The sequence below is a fragment of the Vulpes lagopus genome, chromosome 12, assembly GCF_018345385.1.
Source record: "Vulpes lagopus strain Blue_001 chromosome 12, ASM1834538v1, whole genome shotgun sequence".
Classification (NCBI taxonomy): domain Eukaryota; kingdom Metazoa; phylum Chordata; class Mammalia; order Carnivora; family Canidae; genus Vulpes; species Vulpes lagopus.
This window is the reverse complement of record NC_054835.1, coordinates 1,554,800-1,578,753: the sequence shown is the minus strand read 5'-3', so window position 1 is coordinate 1,578,753 and position 23,954 is coordinate 1,554,800. Positions and strand designations below refer to the sequence as shown.

The 23,954-nt window shown below is 38.5% G+C and overlaps 1 protein-coding gene across 4 annotated transcripts in view; it reads left to right on the top strand.

Moving 5' to 3' along the window:
• The window catches only part of LOC121474212 (spermatid perinuclear RNA binding protein), a 148,769-nt gene that overhangs the window by 113,826 nt on the left and 10,989 nt on the right, over positions 1 to 23,954 (top strand). For 2 of the 4 annotated variants that reach the window (XR_005983291.1, XR_005983290.1), the window contains exons 14-19: positions 4,041 to 4,199; positions 7,486 to 7,620; positions 7,821 to 7,961; positions 10,564 to 10,687; positions 16,429 to 16,473; positions 22,359 to 22,492. Coding sequence is in view for 2 of the 4 variants with exons in the window: in XM_041727119.1 (XP_041583053.1) it covers positions 4,041 to 4,199; positions 7,486 to 7,620; positions 7,821 to 7,961; positions 10,564 to 10,687; positions 16,429 to 16,473; positions 19,007 to 19,083 (681 nt within the window). In the remaining 2 variants the exon portion in view is untranslated. Of the gene's footprint in view, positions 1 to 4,040; positions 4,200 to 7,485; positions 7,621 to 7,820; positions 7,962 to 10,563; positions 10,688 to 16,428; positions 16,474 to 19,006; positions 19,642 to 22,358; positions 22,493 to 23,954 lie in introns of those variants that run through there. The other 2 variants (XM_041727119.1, XM_041727121.1) reach the window with 1 other exon arrangement.

Genomic DNA, 23,954 nt, shown 5'->3' with positions numbered 1-23,954 from the left:
ACAGTTTGTGAGCTGTTTGTTATAATTGCCTTAATGTAAGCTAGTGGTCTCATAGCAACTTGGAATTCAGTAAAATTTGGGAGTAAGAACAGTGGCAGATTTTGTAATATGACAGGATTTAAATACTATTTGTTCTCACAACTACTACTAACATTTTGGTATGTATTTTTCCAAGCCTTGTTTTTTAACCTACAATTCCAAAATCCAGAAAGCACTGAAAATGAAAAGTATTTCCAAAGTTTGATGCAGACTCACTTGATGGGAAGACCTGACCTGAATTGATGTAGAACTACTCTTAGTCTTTATTATTCCATTTAGTGTGAATATTTTATGTGTTTTGTGCACAAACATGGGGTGCACCTGAACTCACTTAGGGATTTGGAAAATATATAGTAAATATTTTATATTAGTTTTCTAAACTGAAAAACTATGAATTCTCAAAATAGTCTGGCCCCATGTGTTTTAGATAAGGAATAGTGGGACCTACATAATAGGTATACAAAAAATATATTTAAAATAAGTTTTTTGTTCATCTAAGAATATGAGTTTTTAAAATAGTTATCACAAAGTTCTCCTTTTTAATGATGGCCTAATATTTTTTATTATCAATCTATAATAACATAACTAATCCTTTTAGATTTAGATGCTTCCAGTTGATTGCTTTACATCTTTTTGAACTAGTCTCATTATCCCTTAGGATATATTCTCTGGGCAGTTGGCTGGCTCTGTCGGTAGAGCATGTGACTCTTGGATCCTAGAGATCATGAGTTCAAGCTCCATGTTAGTTGTAGTGCTTATATTATTTTTATCTTTAAGATTTTATTTATTTATTCATGAGACAGAAAGAGAGAGAGGGAGGGACAGAGACAGGTAGAGGGAGAAGCAGGCTCCACACAGGGAGCCCAATGCGGGACTTGATCCCAGGACTCCAGGATCACACCCTGGGCCAAAGGCAGGCACCAAACTGCTGAACCACCCAGGGATTCCCCTGTAGAGCTTATATTAAAAAAAGAAACAAGGATATATTCTAGAAATGGAATTTCTAGATCAAGAAGAGGGCACATTTGAATAATGCATTAATTCACTAAATATGTATTGAGCTTCCTATTATATGTTAAGCATGTATATATTGCCATCTATATACGAGAGTTTTCAAGTTCCGTTTTATAAGTGGGTTTGGGAGTGTTTTATATTTAACATATGTTTTTGAAAATAGGTCCCACTGGATAAAAATTCTTATATTCCTTACTCAGCTTGGTAGGGGTCTGTATTTGTTACAATAGATCATACCAGAGAATCAAATCTAAACAAAATATGAAAAAGCAGTTCCTTCCCCAAGGAACTGGGGAGGGGAGCCAGCAGTGGGTACCTGACATGATGGAGATCAGTTGCCAATTTTTTCTTTCCTCTTTCAGCCCTTTTTTTCTGATGGTCCCTCACAAAGAACATAATCAGCCATATTCAATAAAAATGGAAAGAAAGGATTCAGTCCCAAGATTTATTCTCTATACTAAGTGAACCTGGCACAACATTAGGTTATAATTTGTCATTGTAATTGTGATTTTTCAGCCCAATTGATGTGTTCATTAGATTTGATTTGTTGGCCAGACATTTGAAACTCACTTTTTTTTTTTTTTTTTTTTTTTTTAGTATATCAGTTTTTTGGCTTTAATATTGATTCCAAGCAAACTTTGCTTTTAGAGGTCTGAGAACTCACTACTTTTTTTTTTTTTTTTTTTTTTTAGTTGGGCTGTGTTGCAAATACACTAAGTTCCTTGAGATTATCCATCAGTTAAATAAACTATAATGTAGTGAAAGATGTTGCTATAATAACAGATGAATATGATATGTGAGAAAAGCACAGAGAGAAATAATATAAATAATTAAATATTTATGGTATTAAATAATTCACAGTAGATTATTTTAATTGTATGAAATTGGGAAAAGCTGCATGTCTTTCATTTTTATTGGAATAAACAAATCAAATTTATTTGTGACTCTTGACTTGCAGTTTGTATTAGCTAGTATTCATTCCAGACTGATGACTGTTCTCTCAGAGTGAGATTGTTCAGGGAGAGCATATTTACAAGACTTATACAGTGGAGAAAGTGTTTTAAAATATTCATGAGGATAAACCAAATGATGTTAACATACTTAGTCTTATAGTACTACCTGAGAACTTCTAAAAGTTAAGATATTGAAAAGAGGTTCTTGGCTTTCTTCCAGTGATTACAAAGAATTAATTTATGATTTGAAATGTTCAGCAGAATGCCAAAGTCTCCATATGAATTGGGTGAATTAATTTCAAATGCTCTTGGTACAGAGTTCTATTTATGTCCATTTTTAACAGATGTATTATTTTATTTATATTGGCAGAACCCATTATAGAAGATGCCATTGTGTAGAAAGAAAGTTTCGGCTGCCTGGTGTCTCATTTGTGGGGCTATCGTTAACTGTTTTTTGAGACACCTATTAGGTATAGTTGGGATTGTAAAGAAATATGACATACACTTCAGCAACTTAAAACATTAGTCAAGGGGGATCCCTGGGTGGCTAAGAGGTTTAGCGCCTGCCTTTGGCCTAAGGCACGATCCTGGAGTCACGGGATCAAGTCCCACATTGGGCTCCTGGCATGGAGCCTGCTTCTCCCTCCTCCTGTGTCTCTGCCTCTCTCTCTCTCTCTCTGTCTCTCTGTGTGTCTATCATAAACAAACAAACAAAAATAAATAAATCTTAAAAAAATAAAAAATAAAACATTAGTCAAGAGCTGAAACAAATACAGAGATAGGAACCTATCTCCAGGGATCCCTGGGTGGCGCAGAGGTTTAGCGCCTGCCTTTGGCCCAGGGCGCGATCCTGGAGACCCAGGATCGAGTCCCACGTCGGGCTCCCGGTGCGTGGGGCCTGCTTCTCCCTCTGCCTATGTCTCTGACTCTCTCTCTCTCTCTCTCTCTGTGTGACTATCATAAATAAATAAAAATAAATAAAGCATACCATAATTATTTGATATACTTTAAAAAAAAAAGGAACCTATCTCCATATATTTTGACATAAATCTTTAAATTAGTAACTGATAGTGCAGTATCAGCCTGTTTGAAAGAGGCTTATAAAAATGATAGTGCACATATTTTCTTGTATACATCTCAAAAGCAGTATAACCTGGCAGGAGATATTAAAGTGGCAGGAGATATTAAAGCCATGCTTGTATGTGTGTGTGCTCATGGGCATTGCACACCTGCAGATAGACACACACTGTTAAGAAAACTTTATTTTAAAAAAGATAAGAAGTGCTAGGTATTGAATGGTAATATAAGAAGAATGGACATTGGAGAAAGCCGTAACTTGTCCTTGAGGGGCGGGGACAGAAATACAAACCTGATACTGTTCCTGGTTCACTTGGTATAGAAAATAAATCTTGAGCCTGAATCCTTTCTTTCAAGTATTGATTATAGTTTAAGTTGGAAGCAAAGAAGTCAGTAGTAGAAAGCTTCAGATATTATGTAATTAACAGGCAAATTAATTCTAATATGAAGACTTCTTGATTCCCTTTCTGTGCTAATTTCCCCTAATGGATGGAGTCATAGAATTTAGAGGTCAACTAATCAGTCTTCTTGTTTTGCAGTTTGGAAAATTGAGGACCAGAGGAGAAAGACAAGATTAGACCCCAGGTCTTTTGCTTTGTAGTCCATTGTACTTTTTTCATTATGCTATTTTACTTTTCCCCTCACCTCCTTGGTTGAATGTGGCTATGTTGTTTTTCTGCCTCTGGCCTCCAAATTAAATGAACCAGAAGCAGCCTCCGGTTTGCATTTCTGTCATCCTTTATTTAAACCTAATTATTCTGAGGATGTTTATCCCATTCTCCGTGGCAAAACTCTAGTAGGTAAACTTAGTTTAACAAAAGATTCATAGATTTAGCATCATCTTGTTCTTCCTGCAAAGTGTTTCATGGATTCAAATGTTGTGGATTTGAAATTTGTTCTCATTATTTCATCTATTCTCTGTGGTCTCTGATGTTTGAATAAAACTAATTCGTACAGGTGTTACAAGCAATGGGATACCCAACAGGCTTTGATGCAGATATTGAATGTATGAGTTCCGATGAAAAATCAGATAATGAAGGCAAAAATGAAACAGTGTCTTCAAACTCAAGCAATAATACTGGAAATTCTACAACTGAAACCTCCAGTACCTTAGAGGTATATTTATATTTTTTTTCTCCTTAGCAAAAAAGGAGTATATGTAGATTGTAGAAAATTTGAGAGATGTGGGAAAGTGTAAATAAGAAAATCAAAAGCATATACAAATGTGTCTATGCCAGAGGCTGCCATTATTAATATTTTGGTTTATTTCCATCCACCCTTTTTTTCTGGGAGTATTTTTGTGAGAGTAGTCATATTTTCATGCAGTTTTACATCTTGTTTTTTTCACTTAACTGTAAAAATATCTGTTAACATAACTGTGTAATGCACAACACATGAATGTCTCCTAATTTAACTGGCATTTTCCTTTTGTTGGCCATGGAAGTTCCTTCCAGTATTTCACAGTTAAAATATATCAACAATATCAACAATAACTGAAGAGTGAAAAACCAGAAGATCTAGCAAGGAATATAGGATTATTTGAAGTTTGTGCTGAGCTGTGGGAGGCAGTGGGTCATCATTGAGTTATCTAGCCTTGAGGAAGGCATAACCTGATCTGTTGTGTTCCTCAGATTCTGAGTAAGTCCTGATATATGGGCTTATTGCCACAGATAATAGAATGGGACAGAAATCTTAGTACTGAGTATATACAGTATTTTGGGGAGTTCATGGAGCCCTTATTTACTGCATTCTGCATAAGGAAAAAACATTTTTCATTTGTAGAAATGAGTATTTATCAAAGACTGGACTATAATTTTTTCAGTCTATAAACCTTTTGTAGTGGCTGCTTACTGGCAGATGCTGCAGAAATTGTGTTCAGAGCCTCAAGATGTTCTCAGGTTAGAAGCACAAAAGACATGTTCATAACTAATTATAATGTAATGTGATAAGTACCACGATGGCAAAGTGAATATAATAATGTAAAACTCAAAAGAGGAAGTGATTAGGAAACTTAGACATCTATAAAATCAAAGGGAGTAAAATGTGAGTGAGGTTTTAAGTAATGAGTAAGATTTTTGCTATGTGGAGAAGAGGTGGGAAGAAAGCATTCTGGATCAGAAGAATAGGAGGTATAATGACCTGGAATTGTGAAAATACATGTTGAGAAGTGCCAGGTGGGCCAATATGGAGGGTCAGATGGAGGCTGAGGCCTGTGAAAGCCTCGCCTGACTTTATATGTGATACTGTGGAGGAGCCCTGGCACCGGGCTTTTGAGAGGACCAGTCATTCACAGGTGATTAGTGTGGGCTCATTAATAGCTGTGTGTACATGTGTGTACAGAGCTTCTGGTAGGCACACATCTGTGCCTTGTTTCTATAGAATGTAGTAATGGCAGGGGGGCTGGCAGAAAGAAAGCCCTTATTCTTCATTTGAAATTAAAATATTAAAATGCAAATATTTGTATCTCTTGACTCATAAAAGTGATTTCAGATTTGGAAAGCAGAGAGTGATTACCATAGACCTAGTTTCACAAATTACTCATTACTTGTAAAAGATGGAAACTAGAAACTTGCTTTGAAATTTAAAAAATGTAGATTACAAAACCTCTTCAAGAAGTGAGGGTTTTTTTCCTTTTTTTCTTTTTTATTGAAGAATACCCAGGCATGTTTGTTAAGCTTGTCTTGAAAAGTTGTCCAGTGTTTCATTTCTTTATACAGCATTAGCCACTTCTCTTCTCTCTCTCTCTTTTTTGCATTAGCCACTTCTCAAATCAGTATTGAATAGTTTTACTAAGAGAATCGTGCTGTCCATTGGGAATGATTGTTTGAGGCATTATTTCTTCTTCTTGTTCTTTTTCTTCTTTCTTCTTCTTTCTTCTTCCAGGATTTTATTATTGATGGGGAGGGGTTGGAGAGAGCAGGGAGAAGGAACAGGGGGAGGGGCAGAGGGAGAGGGAGAAGCAGGCTCCTTGCTGAGCAGGGAGACTGGTATGGGGCTCAAGCCCAGGACCCTGGAACCATGACCTGAGCTGAAGGCAGACACTTAACCCCCCAAACCACCCAGGCATCCCCGGGGCATTCCTTTCCTTGTTCAGCGTTTCTTGAGCAATTACTATGATAGAATTATAGACATGATCTTTAACCTCAAAAAGTGCTCAATCTTTGGGTCTTTCCATTCTTGAAATTATAGGTACATATTTTGTGATTTGTTTTCTTTTTGGTGCTGCAGTCTCTCTTACATTTGAGCCTTCACATTCCCGCATGAATTACTTATTTTCCTTACTCTAGTCTTAATCTTTCCTCAAATCAGTTCTTCTACTCCTGCAATGATTTTTCTACAACACAAATCTAATCATGAACTTTCTAGAATAAAGTCTCTCTGGCTCCCCATAGTTCATAATAAAGTCAAAGCTTATTTGCATGGCATGCAAAGTCCTTTATGAATTGGCACCATCAAGGGCTTTTCTAGTCAGAGCCTATCTTCCTATGAGATATATAGGAATTATGAGATATATACAGGAGATATTCCACTCCCTTATATAGCCAAACTGTGCTTCTTATCATTTTCTGAACACATGTTCTTTGCTTCTCTTGGGTCTTTCCATGGCTGTTTCTTCTGTCTAGAATGCCCTTCTTCTTTGTTCCCACCTTATCATGGTCTAGTGCTTGCCTCTTTAAGGTTAGGTTTGCATGTCACTTCCAGGAAAACTATCCTGATTGCTCTAGAAAATGATTACTTCTTCTGTGGTTCCATAACATACACTGTCTTACAGTGATTATGTCTGTCCCTCCCACTATACTCTAGCTCCTTAGAGCAGGGAGTGACTGCTTTTATTCTTATTTTTAAATTTCAGAATCCATACATAGTCTGTATCCTACTGGTTTTACCTTAGGTGACCTTAAGTCTCTTAAAGAGAGAATTGAGAGCTGTGTAGGAACATTTTCTTCCCAAATTGAGATTTATTTCTTCCTAACTCTAAAGATGAAAAACAGTGAACAGTCACGTGTTATGTGAATCTCAGCTGTTCTGTCCACTTTGTTAGTCATTTAAAGTATTATTCTCAGATGATGAATACACAGAGCAGACCCTAGAGTGCCATGTAATCGCAGGGCCACATTGCTCTTGAATACTGTTGAGACAACCCTACTTTAGAGGCAAGCTGGCTAGATGACTGACTGCCATGTTTATTACTTGTAGAGTTTCCATACCTTTAAAGATATTTTGCCATTCATATGTAGAGGTGATCACACATCCTGGCCCCTAAATGCTTTAAAGTGTAATTTTTGAGCCTCTTTTCTTTTCTTTTTTTTTTTTTGAGCCTCTTTTCAACAGAAACGTAGTATAATTGTATTAATAAGAAATTTAATACTCTAAAATCTTACTTGATTGAACCTCCTTTTAGGTAAGAACTCAGGGCCCTATCCTCACAGCAAGTGGCAAAAATCCCGTAATGGAGCTCAATGAAAAAAGAAGAGGTCTTAAGTATGAACTCATCTCGGAGACTGGTGGAAGCCATGACAAACGCTTTGTAATGGAGGTGTGTACCTAGATTCAAGCCAACTTTACTTTTCCCCTCAAAGATATAGGCTATCCTGAGATTATATGTAAAAATAGTTTTAGAGTGAATTCATGTGGCACTGTTTGACTTTTGGTGTGTTCTGTGTTGTGATATATTTAAATTAAAACTACATAGAGGAATCACATGGGATAATTGCAGAGTGTTGTTCTTGATTTTAGGTAGAAGTAGATGGACAGAAATTCAGAGGTGCAGGTCCAAATAAGAAAGTGGCAAAGGCAAGTGCAGCTTTAGCTGCCCTGGAGAAGCTGTTTTCTGGACCCAATGCAGCAAATAATAAGAAAAAGAAGATTATCCCTCAGGTATGAGTTAAGTGTTGAACCTTTGCAATACTTCTGAAAAATATTACCAAAATTAAATTTCTTTTTCTGTCTTGGTGCCACTTTAGCTTTTCCTGAAGTTGTTTCTTTTTCTTGCATTTGGCATCTTTTTCTTTGGGTTAAATCGTGAATACTGTAATATTCCCTTTTCTTGGTTGTAGGCAGATGATAGATTAAAAAGAGGCTGTTAGCATTGTTTGGGGGTTTCAGGCCCTCTCAGTGAGGCGGAATGTTGAGAGATGTTAGCATTTGTTGAGGGAAGCTGCCAGGAATATAGGGGCTTACTTTCAGCAGTCTGCAGGTGCACTTCCATTTCCTTTCCAGTTTTGTCCTTTTGCATTATTTATTTTGTATTTTCCTTTGAGGGTGGCACAGTAGAACTTGACCCTATATCACTTCTGTTCATTCCTGACAGTGGGTGAATCAGTCCTGCTGAAGGCCCAGGATTGTAACAAGGTGTTTAGAAAAGACGGCTTCCTAATTACATGCTATTGGGTAACAGATTCTTCTGTCCGTTCATTTATTCATTCAAAAATATTTTGTAGTCATATTCTATGTGCATGATTGTGAGGGCAAAAGAGATACGTTATTGAATATAAGACGCACTCTCTCCCTGGTGGAGAGTGCTGGTGTGATAATGTCTGAATAGATTATGTGATAGAGACAAGTCAATTGAAAATGTTTAGACTCCTAGAAAGAAGCTTAGATTATTCAGGATTCTGAATGAAACAGTTTTAGTTTCTTTTACATAGGCTGAGTCCACCGGCAGAGGGTAGTGTTGATCTTATTTTATAGATGAGGGATCGAGGCCCAAAGAATTACAGACACTGCCTCTACTACCACAGCCAACTAATGATAGGGTCTCTTTCAGCTAAGTTCTCCTTCCAAAGACCGTGGGCATTCTGTTGCATATTAGATCCCATCATAGAAGTTTGTCCTGTCTTGTACTTATTATAATAAACATTGCTTAAATTCTAAGATTCAAAACATAACCAAGGAGAACTAACTTTTACTGAGATGAAATACAAATAAAGCATTTAAATTGCATTGATACACATGAGAAGTGGTTTTATTTCCCTAAAACCTTCCAGGAAATGTGCTAAATTAGTAGAAAGATAATTGTTACCTTGTTTCTTTTGGTGTGTTTTTACCATGAGTTACATCCTGTATTGGGTCAGTTAATTTTAGTGTTTAAAAAGTGAGTGCAGATACTTATTAGGTAGTTAAGTTTGCTTCTGGTAGATATGAGCTTGATTTTTGTGGAGTCACTTTGTTGCTGCCAGATTGTTACTTCCTGACTACTTGGACTGAACCGTGTTAAAAAAAAAAAAAATGTCTGCATGAGGTTCACCCATTTTTAGAAATTTTCCATACTAGAAGCTCTAAAAATCATGTGTTCAATGTGTTTGACAGCCAGGAGGCAGTCTATTTTGGATGTGTGGGTTACATTTTTTTTTTCAGCCAAATAGAAAAATGGCTGTTCCCTGTGCATGATACATTCGACCTTGAAACAGTCCTCTCCCCTGTTATGCTAGTGGTAGAGGCACTCCCGTGAGGAATAAAAGATGATGGCTTTTCAATGTGAGATAAATGTGTGTGTGCTCTGAATGTTTAAGCTGTTTGAGCTCTTGTTGACTTTATTCCACAGTGAACTTTGAGGCCCTACACCTTAGATATAGTAGGGAATTCTGATAGTTTTCAGTTTGAGTTTTTGTTGTGTCTTTATATTAAAAAGATAAGTATAATGTTTCATTTAAAACTAGATATTCTTGATTTTCTTAAAATTTCAGTTTTAGAAAGGGATATTTTAGCAGCCCTCTATTTTGTTTATCCTTACTTAGCTGACTTCTCAGAGTTTGCCATTTTCTCAGTTGCTCTTGTCTGAAGTAAAGCAAAGTGGCTGTTGTTATCCTGACTGCACAATTAGTGAGAGACTCCAATAGACACAGAGATTTGTGATTTTACTAGAGTCCCATGGCCTTTTAGAGCCAGAGGGGACTTAGAAGTGGTATTTATTTAATGATTGGTCCATGCACGTATATACGTACACATACAGCAGAAGATACAGACTCAGAGAAGTCACATGACCTTCCTAGAGTTCTCATTTTTGGTCTTCCTTCATAGTTTTGTTTTTGTTTTGTTTTTTTTAAATTCCCCTCTGGTTCACAGCTAATCCATGGTGGTTTGTTTGTTTTTGTGGTAGTTTTTGTCTGTGGGCAGAGAATTCAGTGGATTTCGAACCTAGGTATCAAATGTCTAGAAGTACTTTAGTCAGGCCTGAAATGTAATGGACAAAATATGACTACTGAAATTCATGTGTAAAAGATGAACTCTTTCTGAGTAACCCTCAAGTGAAAAGAAGAAGTTATTTGCATACTTTTATGTGCCAGCATACTTTCCAGAACAGCTCTGTAAGGTAGGTGTCATTTTTCCTTAACAGACGATAAATTGAAGGTTCAAGGTCATAGACCGACTCACTGACTTATCTACAGGCTTACGTTTCTCATAGAGGTTGTGCATTAGAGAGATGGTGGGATGTTAGTTCTTATTTCTCTCAGTAATGAAAATGTGTTACTTTTAACAGGCAAAGGGTGTTGTGAATACAGCTGTGTCTGCAGCAGTCCAGGCTGTTCGGGGCAGAGGAAGAGGAACTCTGACGAGGGGAGCTTTCGTTGGGGCTACAGCTGCTCCTGGCTACATAGCTCCAGGTATGTATGTATGGTACAGCTGCCTCTTCCGGGCCAGACTTTGAAGAACAGCATCTCGTTTATTTTCCAGGGTGATACACAGGCCCGGAAAACCTAGCACGGGTATGAGATGGGTGTGCATGGAAAGTCAAAAGAGGAGAATCTACTGAATGTCATTGTTTTCTCCTGGAACCTGCTGAGTGCCTAGAGGCTCCCTGGAGGGAGATGACAGATGAGGAATATTGCCCTTGGTTTCGGGGATGTATTTTGGCAATGAGGAAGCTAACAGATACTACACAGATTGAGGAGTGCAGCTGTGCAAGCAGGATGTGTCAGGGGGGACATAGTGGCTGGCTGGGTAGAAGAGAGGGAAACTGCGGGCCAGGAACTCCCTCATCAGGGTGAAGCCTAGTTCTAATAACATTTCTTTAACTTAGCGTTTGAGATCCAGCAAAGGTCTACAGAAGTACAAAACGAGAAAAAAAGGAGAAACTTATTTATCCAGAGCTGGCTATACAGCAGACACTTTTGCATAAATGATTTCACGTCATTGTTTTTTAATCTTCACAGTGTTTCCTCAAGTAGAAATTGTTTCCATTTTCCAGGGAAGGGAACTAAGGTTTAATGTGAGGAGACAGCTAGCTCAGTCTGAGACACATTGAGAACAGCAGAGCAGGGATTTGAATGTAGGTGTTTGCAGTTCCAGAGTTTATGTTCTTTGCATTTCACCAATGTGGCTTGAAGGAGATGGGAAGAGATGCCCTCCTTCTGCCTTCTGTTTTAATACTTATATCATCTTGGCAGTAGATGTCAGCTTCTCATTCAAATCATGTCGTCTGCCGTGTTGAACGTATGGAACTTCTCACTTAATAAGTAAACTGCTTGTAATTGTTGATAGGGGTGAAACTCACAAGGATTGGATCTTACTCTGTCATTATTTTGTATGTAACATTGCTAAGAAGTTCACTTATATTGTGTCTTTTCTCCCTTCCTTTTTTCTTTTCTTTTCTTTTCTTTTCTTTTCTTTTCTTTTCTTTTCTTTTCTTTTCTTTTCTTTTCTTTCTTTTCTTTTCTTTTCTTTTCTTTTCTTTTCTTTTTTTCTTTTCTTTTCCTTTCTTTTTCTTTCTTTCTTTCTTTCTTTTAATTTTTTTTCTTTCTTTTCTTTTCTTTTCTTTTCTTTTTTTTCTTTTCTTTTCTTTTCTTTTCTTTTCTTTTCTTTTCTTTTCTTTTCTTTCTTTTCTTTTCTTTCCTTCCTTCCTTCCTTCCTTCCTTCCTTCCTTCCTTCCTTCCTTCCTTCTTTCAAGATTTTATTACTTATTCATGAGACACACAGAGAGAGGCAGAGACATAGGCAGAGGGAGAAAAGCAGGCTCCTCACAGGGAGCCCAATGCGGGACTCGATCCTGGATTCCGAGATCATACCCTGAGCCGAAGGCAGATATTCAACCACTGAGCCACCCAGTCATCCCATCTTTCTTTCTCTTTCTTTCTTTCTTTCTTTTTTTTTTTTTTTTTTAAGAAGGAGTTAGAATAGGCTACTGGGGAAGTTCTGTGGATGATGTGGTTTTGGAATTTATTTGTAGGAGTTGATCCCAGTAGGGGCATAGCTCAGAGATGTGTCATATAATGAATATATTCGCTCATTCAAATGTCATGTGCCTACTTTAGTATTTTACTGTCGTGCAGCATATGATCTAAAGGTGAGACATGCTGATGAGATAGTCACAATTTTCAACTGAGAAAGTGTGATGAAGGAAGGACAAGGGTGTGTTCTATGAGAGGATGTAACAGAGAAATGATCTAGGCTTTGGGGCCTGAAGGCCTCCCCCAAAGAAGTGACAGTTGACCTGAGCTTTGTAGAATGAGAAGGTGTTAACTTGGAGAAGACTAGGGTGGAAGAGTGTTGCACACAGAGGGAACAGGATGTGCAGAGACCCTGTGCTGCTGGGCCAGGGAACTTGGCTGGTAAGGATTAGAAGGAGGCCAGATGTCTGTAGTATGGAGAGCACTGTGTGTTTTGGGTGGGGGATTGTAGGGAGAGACACAACAGGGACAGGGAGTGATTTGAGCTAAAGCTAGATGCTCAGTCCCAGTTCTGGAGGCCAAGGTTTGGATTTTGGCTTTAGAATGCTAAATGCAGTGGGAAGTCGTGAAGGGTTCTAAGGAGAGAAGTGACAACATCAGACTTTTTTTGTAAAGATCATCATCTATAGTGTGAAGAATAGATTGTAGGGACAGAAGTAGCTGTGAAAAGACAAGTTAGAAGTTCTGGTAAACTTGTAGTTCAGACCAGAGACAGTGCAGGTATCTCCAGTGGGTGCAGGGAAGCAGATGGGCAGCAAGAAGCAACCACACTGAAGACGTACTGCAGAAGCACAATTAATGGATTTAATGTGGAGAATGAAAAAGAGGGAGGTTTCAAGGATTTTTCCCAACATTTTTAGTGAGAGGAACAGGGTCAGTAACTGTGTTGTTTTTAAGGAGATGGAGAATGCTTAAGGATGAGATGAGAAGGAGGGAGAGGGGAGAGGAAAAGGTTCATTGCTGTTTGATTCTGTTTATAGGTCTCAAATTAAGACACTCTTCTGTGGGCAGCCCAGGTGGCCCAGTGATTTAGCACCACCTCCAGCCCGGGGTGTGATCCTAGAGACTGGGGATCGAGTCCCACATCAGGCTCCCTGCATGGAGCCTGCTTCTCCCTCTGCCTGTGTCTCTGCTTCTCTCTCTCTCTGTGTGTGTCTGTCATGAATAAATAAATAAAAAATCTTTTTTAAAAAACTTATTAAAAAAAAAAAAGACACTCTTCTGTGCACCTCACTGTTTCTACTGATATTTAATATTCTTCTGCCTCATTCAATCATTATTTAAAGGAATCAGCTTTTATTAAAAAATGATAGGCAAGTTACTGAGATGAACTTTCTTGCCTTTGATTACATGTTCGGTGGGGGCTTCATCTGTCTGGGAGCATCTGCAGTTGCTTGGTCATGGACACTTAGGCACCTATCATCTAGTGGCAGTCATTGTGAAAGGCATCATGTGTGTCTGCTGGTTGCCAGGCTCGTTGGCTCTATAGTAGCTTTTCTCTTATGTCATCACATTGACCTCTGTGAAAGGCTTTTAAAAATGAAGCTTTTAAAAATGAAGTTCTCTTATAGCTCAGAGAAGATTCAGATTAGGTCAATTAGATTATGAATAGGTTATATGCCATTTGCAGTGTATTCTGTGCAGCAGGGACTGTAGTATTTTTACATACATTATTTAATTACATTCCCCTGCCAACTCAATTACTGTAAGACTGTGAGGCTCAGAGCAGTTAAATAACAGGCACAAAGTCACCTTGCTAGTGAAAGTGAAGTTGGGGTTGAAACCCCACAGCCTGATCAGTGGTGAGTTTAGTAGTTGTAGTTTTGTATCTCTTTAAGGAGATTTTGGTGAAACGCTTAAAACTGTGGCCTTAGTCATCCAGCTAGCTCCCTTTTCCTCGAATAGATTTGATGTGCAAACTTATTTTATTTTTTTAAAGATTTTATTTATTTATTCATGAGATAGAGAGGCAGGGAGAGAGAGAGAGAGAGAGAGGCAGAGACACAGGCAGAGGGAGAAGCAGGCTCCATGCAGGGACCCCGACGTGGGACTTGATCTGGGTCTCCAGGATCAGGCCCTGGGCTGAAGGCGGTGCTAAACTGCTGAGCCACCTGGGCTGCCCTATGTGCAAACTTTTTAAAGTATTAATTTCTCTTTTGGCCTCTACTACTGTTCCTGCTGCTGCTTTCAGCTGCATTATATCCTTTTGAAATGCAGGATTTAGGGAATACTAAAGACTAAGGCTACGTTGTACTGTCCCCAGTTTTATGTGACATAAATATAGACTAAAAAGTGAAAATTTATATCTCTCGGGAAATGTTTCATTTAGTCCCTAAAAGCAGTTTACTTATTCAGCATACACTTGAGTGTTCTATTTCAAGTAAGAGATTTGAATCTGGGCATTCAAATATTTTATTTTTTATTATTTTTTTTTTAATTTATGATAGTCACAGAGAGAGAGAGAGAGAGAGGCAGACACACAGGCAGAGGGAGAAGCAGGCTCCATGCACCGGGAGCCTGATGCGGGATTCGATCCCGGGTCTCCAGGATCGCACCCTGGGCCAAAGGCAGGCGCCAAACTGCTGCGCCACCCAGGGATCCCTGAATCTGGGCATTCAAAGATGACTGACTTGCGCCTGCCCCAGTGAATGCTTGGGGTCATATGGGGTAGGAACAGACCATTGCTTCTGTAAACACTGTGCAATATGATGCAATCTGTAACATGGGGTGGGGAGGGGGCACAAAGGAGTGAGCAGCAAACCCAGGAGACTTCTCAGAGGAGGTGATGCTTGGTTCTGATCTACAGGATGCATTGCAGTTGGGCAGCTAGAGAAGTTGAAAAAAAATCATGGCAAGCAGCAGAATGATTATAGAAGAAGGGCTTATAATATTAAAAAGGCTTGATTTGTTTCAGGTAGTGTGAAGGGCCCATGTAGATTTTTTTCTATTTTAGAAACCAATTTCCCTAAAAATTTACCCAAGCAATTTAGTATTTATATTTTTTGGAGTTATTTTATTGAGAGATTCAAGATTGTGGCTTCCGTACCACAGTATTTTTAATCCCTACAACACTATAAAGTAACTTGGAAGGTTTCTCATTTTGTAGGCATGAAAAGGCAACTCAGAAGTTAAATGTTTAAGGACATATAAGAAACTAGTGCTAGTGATGAGATGAATTATACTATATGTTGGCAAATTGAATTTAAATAAAATATTTTAAAAATTTTTAAAAATCAGGAAAAAAAAAGAAAGAAAGAAAAGAAACCAGTGCCGGAACAAATTGACTTAAAAACTTCTCTGTTCTTTAGACTTGTTTTTATTGACAATCTGAGCCTTCTTCATAGGTACCAGAGGCTAATGTCAGTTTTGCCAACATTTACTGAGAGACCCTGTGCTGGGGCCAGGAATTCAGATACCAGGCAACATGGACCTTGTCCACGAGCCCACAGCCTAGTTCACACACCCATTTCAGTAGCACTTGAGGCTTCAGCCTGCCCTGTCACTGCTTTCTGAAGAGACCTGGAAAGTTCTGTTTTCTAGCTTTAAAGAAATTGGTAACTTGGGTGATTCAGAGTTTAGAGAGAGGAGACAGATTTTTTTTTTTTAAGATTTTATTTATTCTTGAGAGACATAGACAGACAGACAGACAGGCAGAGACACAGGCAGAGAGAGAAGCAGGCTCCATGCAGGGAGCCCGACATGGGACTCAGTCTCAGGTCCCCAGGATCACTCCCTGGTCTGAAGGCGGCCCTAAACCGCTGAGCCACGGGGGCTGCCGGAGAGGAGACATATTTGTTCAACAAATTATAGTGAGTTGTTACTATGTTACTACCTGGCCAGACCTCCTGCCAAGTTGAGGTGATACAAAAGTGTCTAAGACTTGGTGTCTTTCACTCTATGGGAGACACAGACAAGGAGCTGATAGTTATAACACAGTGTCATAAGTGCAAGGAGAAAGACAGGATATTCTGGTAGGTCAGGAGAACCTTATTGGTTGTGGGGAAAAAGCTTCCATGCTAAGCAGGAATGGAGGGTTTGGGGTATTCTGAGAATGGTTCTCATTCATCCAAATATCTGGAAGAAGTCTTCAGGGCCCGAGGTGCTAGGCCAGGCAGTACTTGTGAATACTGATTAGTTGCCCTTTGTTCTGGACTGATCTGCTTTCTTCTTTGCACTAGGCTATGGAGCACCGTATGGTTACAGCACAGCTGCCCCTGCCTATGGTATGTACACCATCTTTCTGATTTCTCCTCTTAGCAATGCTGTCACAGCAGTCTAAAGCACAGTTTGTATCCAGGGTTTCTTTAAATGAAATGGAGGATCTCAGACCTATTCATTCTAGTGACCCAACTTAAATTCCCTTTGAAAACGCCACAACCTTGTGGTTCTTGGTTTGGTTGGAGTTGCTCTTCTCTCTGCTTTGCCTGATTGAAGGACTGCTTGTTCTAATTGCCTGTTTCTGAACATACTGAAATTAAATATTTTAAGTAGTTCTTCTTACAGCCAACTTACACTCCATTCAAAGGCTACTGAAGGGCCATATCCGGTTTCCAGCTCAGCTGCTTGCCGGTTACATGGCTGCATTGAAGTTTCTGGCTTGAAACTGTCTAGGTGACTTGAGTTAGGGTTAGGAAATGTTCACTTCAAATTTGTAGCCATCATCCTTTTCCATAAATTTTGCCTTAGAGGTGACATAAATGGGCCCTAGCGTGGCGATGGGGTGTCACCAGCAGTGTTACTGACGTGCTTACTGCACAAAGTCTGTGGTACATGTTATAAAATCCTAGGAGTGTCTCCTCTCCCTCCAAAAATAAAAAATAAAAGCATCTGCAGAAATGAACCTCAGTGGCCCTTTGGATAACTTTTGAATGAGGTTTATGTGGCAATGGAGGCAGTAGGTTTGGAGTCAGTGATATGCCCTTTTAGACATTTTCCCTAACTCAGGCGCTACATGTTATAGGTCAGCCATCTGCAGGATATTTGCCATTGGAGAAGAAGAGAGCATGTGTGTGCACGTGTGAGTGTGTATTGGTGTGACCCTGGGCTGGGCGTGCATGTGCATAGCGGGGAAGGACTTTGAATATCCTAGTACTTGTGGCATTAGTCCTCCACATGAGCCTCAGGACCCTTCATTATGCTTTCTCTCTTCATGCATCAGCTTTTCCATTTTTGTTCAGATGAAAATGACGGGTCCCTAAGACACTGCTAAATGGAAGCTTCATTTGATTTCATAACTGTAAAAAATAAGTAGAAAGTGAACTGTTTTACCACTTTCCCCATTAAGATAGACTGGAAAGATGTGGAGAAACTGCAAGGGTCAAACATTTGGGGTGAGTCTTCTTTATGGCAAAGTGCCACGTCTGGGGTTTCATCCTTGACCTGAATGTCTCCTCTGGAATGGTCAGGTTTGCTCAGGGCTTCCCCAGATTTCCCAGATTCTCAGATGTGGGGTACTTAGGAACTGAGAATGCATTCGAAAAAATGTTTTCACTGAGAATTTCTTATAAATTCAAATTCTCTAGCTCCTTTTGTTTTGGCCATTTGCCTTTACCATGCAGTCAACTTCTGGATATCCTGACCACCTCATCTCTCCTGTGAATTAGGTCTGGGCAGTTGATACAAGTACATTTTGACTCACTAGTCCCATTGTAGTATGTCTTGTGTGCGCCAAAGCATCTGCCTTCTAGGGCAGATTGTTAATTCTGTGTCTTTCTTTCAGACATAGTTAAGTCTCACGTTCTTTAGTATAGGTTTACTAGAGCTCAGTTTTCTCTTTAGGTTTTAAGCTGCATTCATGTTTTTCCTCAATCTTTAATTTTTCTCTCTTGTTCCTCCCTTTCCTCTAACATTATACTTTCACCTTGCGGCCTCTGAGCCCTCATTCAGAAGGCTCTTCTCTTCCATGTGCCATATAACTGACTTCCAAAGCTGGTGAAATTTGATGCCCCCATTTTTCACATAAAAGATTTGGTTTTTAAATGTTACTGTGATGCCAACCTACTAAAACAATGCTTTATTTTGGCTGTAAGGTAAATATGTCTTTTGGCCTTTGTAAAGCTGTTGCATGTGGGGTAATTTCCCTCTGATCATCGGTGCTCTTGAATACCTGCTGTTGCTGCTTTGTGATTTCTCCATAGGTTAAATACTAGAATAGAGATAGAGCAGATTTCAAATCATGCTTGAGTATGCAGAAGTTTGTGAGGCCACAAGAACTCGTTCATTACAAAATTAAGAAAGTAGTTAATCTTTCCAGATTTGCCATGCCAATACCAGCAGTAGCCATTAAGAAGACAAATACCTGGTCACAGCTCCAGTTGGAGCTTATTTCTGAGGAGCTGAGACCTGCACAGAGAGCTGTGCTTTGGGTCTTGACAGTCATCCCTGGGATGACTTATAGTACACAATGTGCCAAATTGAGAATGATTATGGATTCCTAGAGTCCCTTTAGAATATTAATCAGTAGCATTGCTTTTGATCTTTAGAATTCATGGCCACTCACACAAATGAAATTGCTTTCTGAATATCATTCATCCCGGGATACAGCCATCTTAATTTAAAAAATACTATCAAAATATTAGCAATTTCAAAATAGGAGATCTGTGAGAGGTTTGTGGGTCTCCTCCAAAATGGTTCATGTTGACTGACTAATCTGGAAAAGGTTAATGATCAATGATTTCTGTAAGATATTTTTTTACCTGAAATTTTTATTGGATTATTAAACTTATTTGGAGTCCTCTCCGTTTCTTTTCTCTGTAGGTTTACCCAAGAGAATGGTTCTGTTGCCCGTTATGAAATTCCCAACATATCCTGTTCCCCACTACTCATTCTTTTAGCAAATGACAGAAGCTAATTCCTATTGAACAACAAATACAGTACAATACAGAATGTTAGAGAAAAAGCCTTTTTATCCTGCTTTCTTTGAACACATACTTGATCAAAATTATTTGTAAAGAACATCTTTCCTACTTTTTGATTTTAACAAATGCAAATTTAGTTCTCTAAAACTTGAAAACCAACAAAAAAGAAACTAGTTCTGTGAAACGGTACCTCATTTCCGGAAAATAACTTATACCAGCCCTTCTGTTCTAGGGAAATAAGTCTAGCAGTTCAAAGTTTAAGTTTTAAGAGGAGTATCAGATTATGTAAAATTTGTGAAGGATGTATAGAGTCTCAAACACTGATCACAAATAAACTGCTTTGTTGTAACACAGAGTACTGCCTGGTTCCTAATGCAGTCACTGATTCTTAGCTCTGATTGATATGTATTTGCCCCAGGGCACTTGAATTTGGGCTGTAGTTATTTTTTTTAATACAATAGAGACTTTTCTTTTAAACTTTAACTTTGTAAATATTGAAGTGTGTAATTAAAGCCAATAAAATATGGGTTTGAATATTGTTTTAGCTTATTATTTTTGATATGTTTTGGTATCAAATTATAAGGATTGAAAACTAATCAGTTAGCCCTAGAAACCCATTGATTTGTAAGGAAACTGCTAAAACAAAGCAAAAGGCAATTGTTAGTTCAAGCCAGTCTATTTACTTTGTAAGCCCTTTGTACAGCTGGACAAGGGCATTCCCATGATAAAGGTATACTCTGTTATTGGAGCATTGCTTATTAAAATGATGGCACTACCCAGAGATGGGCAAGGAGGAATGTGATTAATTTAGTTTCCTAATTTCCAAGTTTTAAAAGAGAATAAATTAATCAATCAATCACCCTCTCTTGTTCTTGTGGCCTTCTTCACTCTGTAAGATACTGTGTTCACTTCCCTGGCTTTTTTCATGCAGATAGAAGATTAGCGATTTTTCTGGGATTCATTGAAAGGTCTCTTTTCCTCTTCAATTACATCAGAATCTAAAGCAGCAACAGGGTCCCCATAAAAACTTGCTCTTCAATTGTCCCAGTTCTTGTTGAGTGCTGCTGTGAAAAGTGACAGGTTTCAGCCATGGGTCAGCATTTATTTTTAAGTTTTTCTTAAAATTTATCTGATATTAAGCTGGTGAAAAACGATCAGTCGGTAACGTTGTGCTGTCCTGTAAAGGGTGCAGACCTGAGCCTTCCCCTGCATTCTCGCCTTGTTTGGAGAGCCTCTGATATTACTAGAAGGTAATGGTTTCATTAAGGTATTCACCCCCATGAAGGCACCAGTGTGGTCCCGTGTCGATATTTATAAGTTGCTGTGTCTTAAAAATGTTTGTTTTTAGTACAAATTAGCTTCTTTCTTTCCTCTTAAATTCTGTTTCTCAGAGCCAAATAGTGCCCATCAGTGAGAATGGGCTTCACAAAATAAGGCAAATTTATGTACCATATTTCTTTGGGACCACTAAATGAGAATGAGATAGGCAACTTAAAACAAATGTTAGTGTCATTTCTCGGATGTGGATTTATTATACAGTGGCTTGTTGCTTCTGCTCCTTGACCTTTAGTCTTTATTAGTGGTGGGTGATACTTTAATAAAACCTCATCACTTGCTAGAAATAGCTGTGAACTTACCATTCTCATCCTGTGCATTAGTGGCTAGACATAAACTAGAGGGCCCATTGCAGCTGGGAGTTGTCATGTTTCATTGATTCATTTTGCTGACCTATGGATGAAACAGAGCCATCACTGAGAAGAAAAAGCATGGCTGGTAATGTCCAGTTTTTATTAATTCAATATTTACAATAGTCCTCTCTGTGTTTGGAATACTATTAATTGGCAGCTGCAGCCAGATTGTTATTTGAAATTGATTGTCAAATTTGCATTCCAAGTTGGAATCTCTCTGGAGATTTCTCTTTAGAAAATTCTTTTGAAGTAGCTGACTCAGCTTCATAATTTAACCCCTCTATGATGGTGAAAAGGGAGCTGTGCTGTTTTCCAACATGATGGCAGTCATTTCAAATGGTTTCTACCAAGTCTTTTTTTTTTTTTTTAATTTTGTTGTTTGTTGGAAGTTACTAACCATGTTGTAAACCTGCCCAGTTGCTGCAAACTTTTACATTTCTCTGCTTTACTTAAAATAATTGAGCTGTCAAGTCCTTTGTTAGAAGTGGTAACCATGCAAGTTCAACTGTTTAAATTTTGTAATGAATTAAGTGTCCCCCTCCCCCCTTCTGCCCTTCCCACCCCTCCATTTTGTAATGAAAATTCCACTTACAGCTGAAAGAGCAGAGAAATATAAATGAAGCTCTTGGCTTCACCAAATTCTGTGACATTAACACCAAGTGTTGCTTCTCTGCTCTTTTCTCCACTGTAGGTGGTTTTTTCATTGACAGCCCCTATTGCCAGCCTCTGAGCGTCGCGCCACTTATTATTCACTTGGGCCCTCAAGATTTCTTCTCTGACTTCTAGAACCATCAGGTTGTCTGGCTTGAAATGGCAATTTCTGTTTTGGTCATAAGAGCATTGTGACCCCCTGAGGCTTTCCAGCTATCAGATACACCACTCTGACACCTTCTTTTGGAAAGCAATGACTGAGCATTTTAAAGAAGAGCAATACTTTATTCAAAGCCACGGTGTCTGTTTTAAAACTTTTCCTTTGGAAACCTAGCAATATCTGTACTTAACCCCTCCTAGCGTAGTCTCTTGTCAGGGAGTTTACAGATCAGTGTAGAACTTAGAATCAGTATGTGAGCTGTGCTATCTCCTGACAGTTTTTAAACTTTTGTAGCACATAAATTGGGTAGTTGCATTCCTGACTGCGTCAGTTAGCGCTATTATAATTTCTCAGAGATAGGGGTCCTCCTTGAAGCCATATTCTTTGCATGGGGGTTGGTGCCCAATCAGGGATGTGGCCTGCAGCTTGGGTCCCTTCCGGTTGCAGGAGCACCCCCTCTCTTGTGCAAGGTAATTGGTCCAACAGATTCCCAACATACCTCATGCTGACTAGATGCAGTGCATGGTGCGTGCAGCAAGGAGTCCCAAGTCGTTTGTAGTCTCTCTGAAATCGTTAACCTGGGAACAAACCACTGATAGATTTTTCTGCTATTAGCCTTTCCTTCTTTTTTTAAAAATTTGGGTGAATGTGTGAAAATTATGAATCAGTCAGTCACCGTTATTAATTGAAGAGCTGGGAATACCTCGTTAATGTATTTTTAAAACTGGTGTTGGACCCTCTGTGTATTTCAGGTTAATACTTTTAAGCAGTTTTCAGCACGTTTATCTCACTTTATTCTCGTTCTCCTCGGACCTTCGTAGCCATATCACTTGTATAAAATAGGCTGAGATCTAGTGACTGTAAGCTGTGGTCTCAGTAAACAAAGGTAAGCTCTTTTATTTTCTGATTAAAGAGAAAACTAAAAGTCAATAAACACAACGTGCATTTATGACAATCATACAGGATGTATTTGATCTCTCTTAGGTCTTATGTCATCATATTACCTTTAAAATTTTTATGATCTAAATGTAAAATAGTAATTTTCAGTATTTGTTTTAATACCCTTGTAATTACTTTTTATTCAAGAGAGACATTTCACTTTTACAAGTTAAATGTGTATATGTATGTAGAAACTTATGATATTACATATATGTGAATTACACACACGGACCTGTTTGAATAAAAGAATTTGGTGGTGGGAAGAGTTCACCTGAGAAGACTTTAACGTCAGGGCATTCTTTTGGCCAAAGTGCTAGAATTTCATAAGCAGCAAGATTGGTAACAGTGCTGGTAGGATCCATTTATATATGTAGCTGTTACACAAGCAGAGGATCAAAGTGCCAATTTCTCAAGGGGAGAAACTTCTCTGAGAAATGAAAATTTCTGACCTGTGTTGTACGCCCTAATACAACAGCAGCAAGAAGCCATAAAAAGAAAAAGCAATAGAAAATGAAAAAAAAAAAAAAACCCAAAATATTAAGGTAACTATGGAAAAATATGTAATTAAGCTATTTGCAGAACCAACTTTGGCAAGACTCAGAATGGTAAATACCCAGTCTGCAGAGACCAAATAGACCTAAGGTAATTCATCTGTCTTTTCCAGGTTAGGTAGCTAGATGATTATTTCCCATCTTACTCAACCATCATGGAATTCATTTAAAAGACGTGAGGGTTAGGCCAAATATTTTAGTAAGGGTTTGCTTGATTTAGTGTGTTCCCTCAATACATTTCATATGTATTAGATGTTCTGTGCTGAGGCCGTATATGATATATAGAGATTAAAATGAATTTTATGTTTTATATGTCTCTAAGAAGCAGTTTTCTTTTTATTACTAATTTTGAAGGTTGCTGGAACAACGTTTTTTCCCATACAGAATCTGTATGTACGGTGAATGTGGCTTTGGCATCTATAAAAAAGTTGTATGAGGTCTAGCTGACAAGTACTACGTACATTCCAGTCCTCATCGAGCAACCAAGTGCCCATTATGTGCCAGGTCCTTCTCTGGGTACTAGTGAAACAGAGGCTCTGCCCAGTGAAAACATTTCAAGTCTGAGAGTCTAATTGTTGGTGGAATTGGGCTGATTATAAATATCATAGCTTAGAAGACAAATGATGCATTAGCAATGTCAAAAGATAATTAACTTGGTTAGTAGCTTATTTATAGATAATAATATAGGCCCTCTGATACTAAAATAGCCATCATTTGGAAATTCTCTCATTTTAAGTATTTCCCTGGCAGTTTTGAGAGCCTGAAACTAACTCTGGTTTATGTTCATGGACCTCTCTCCAAGTAAGTGAGTGGAATGAAATGAAGAACAAATATTCCACTCCTTTATAAGCAGTTTTT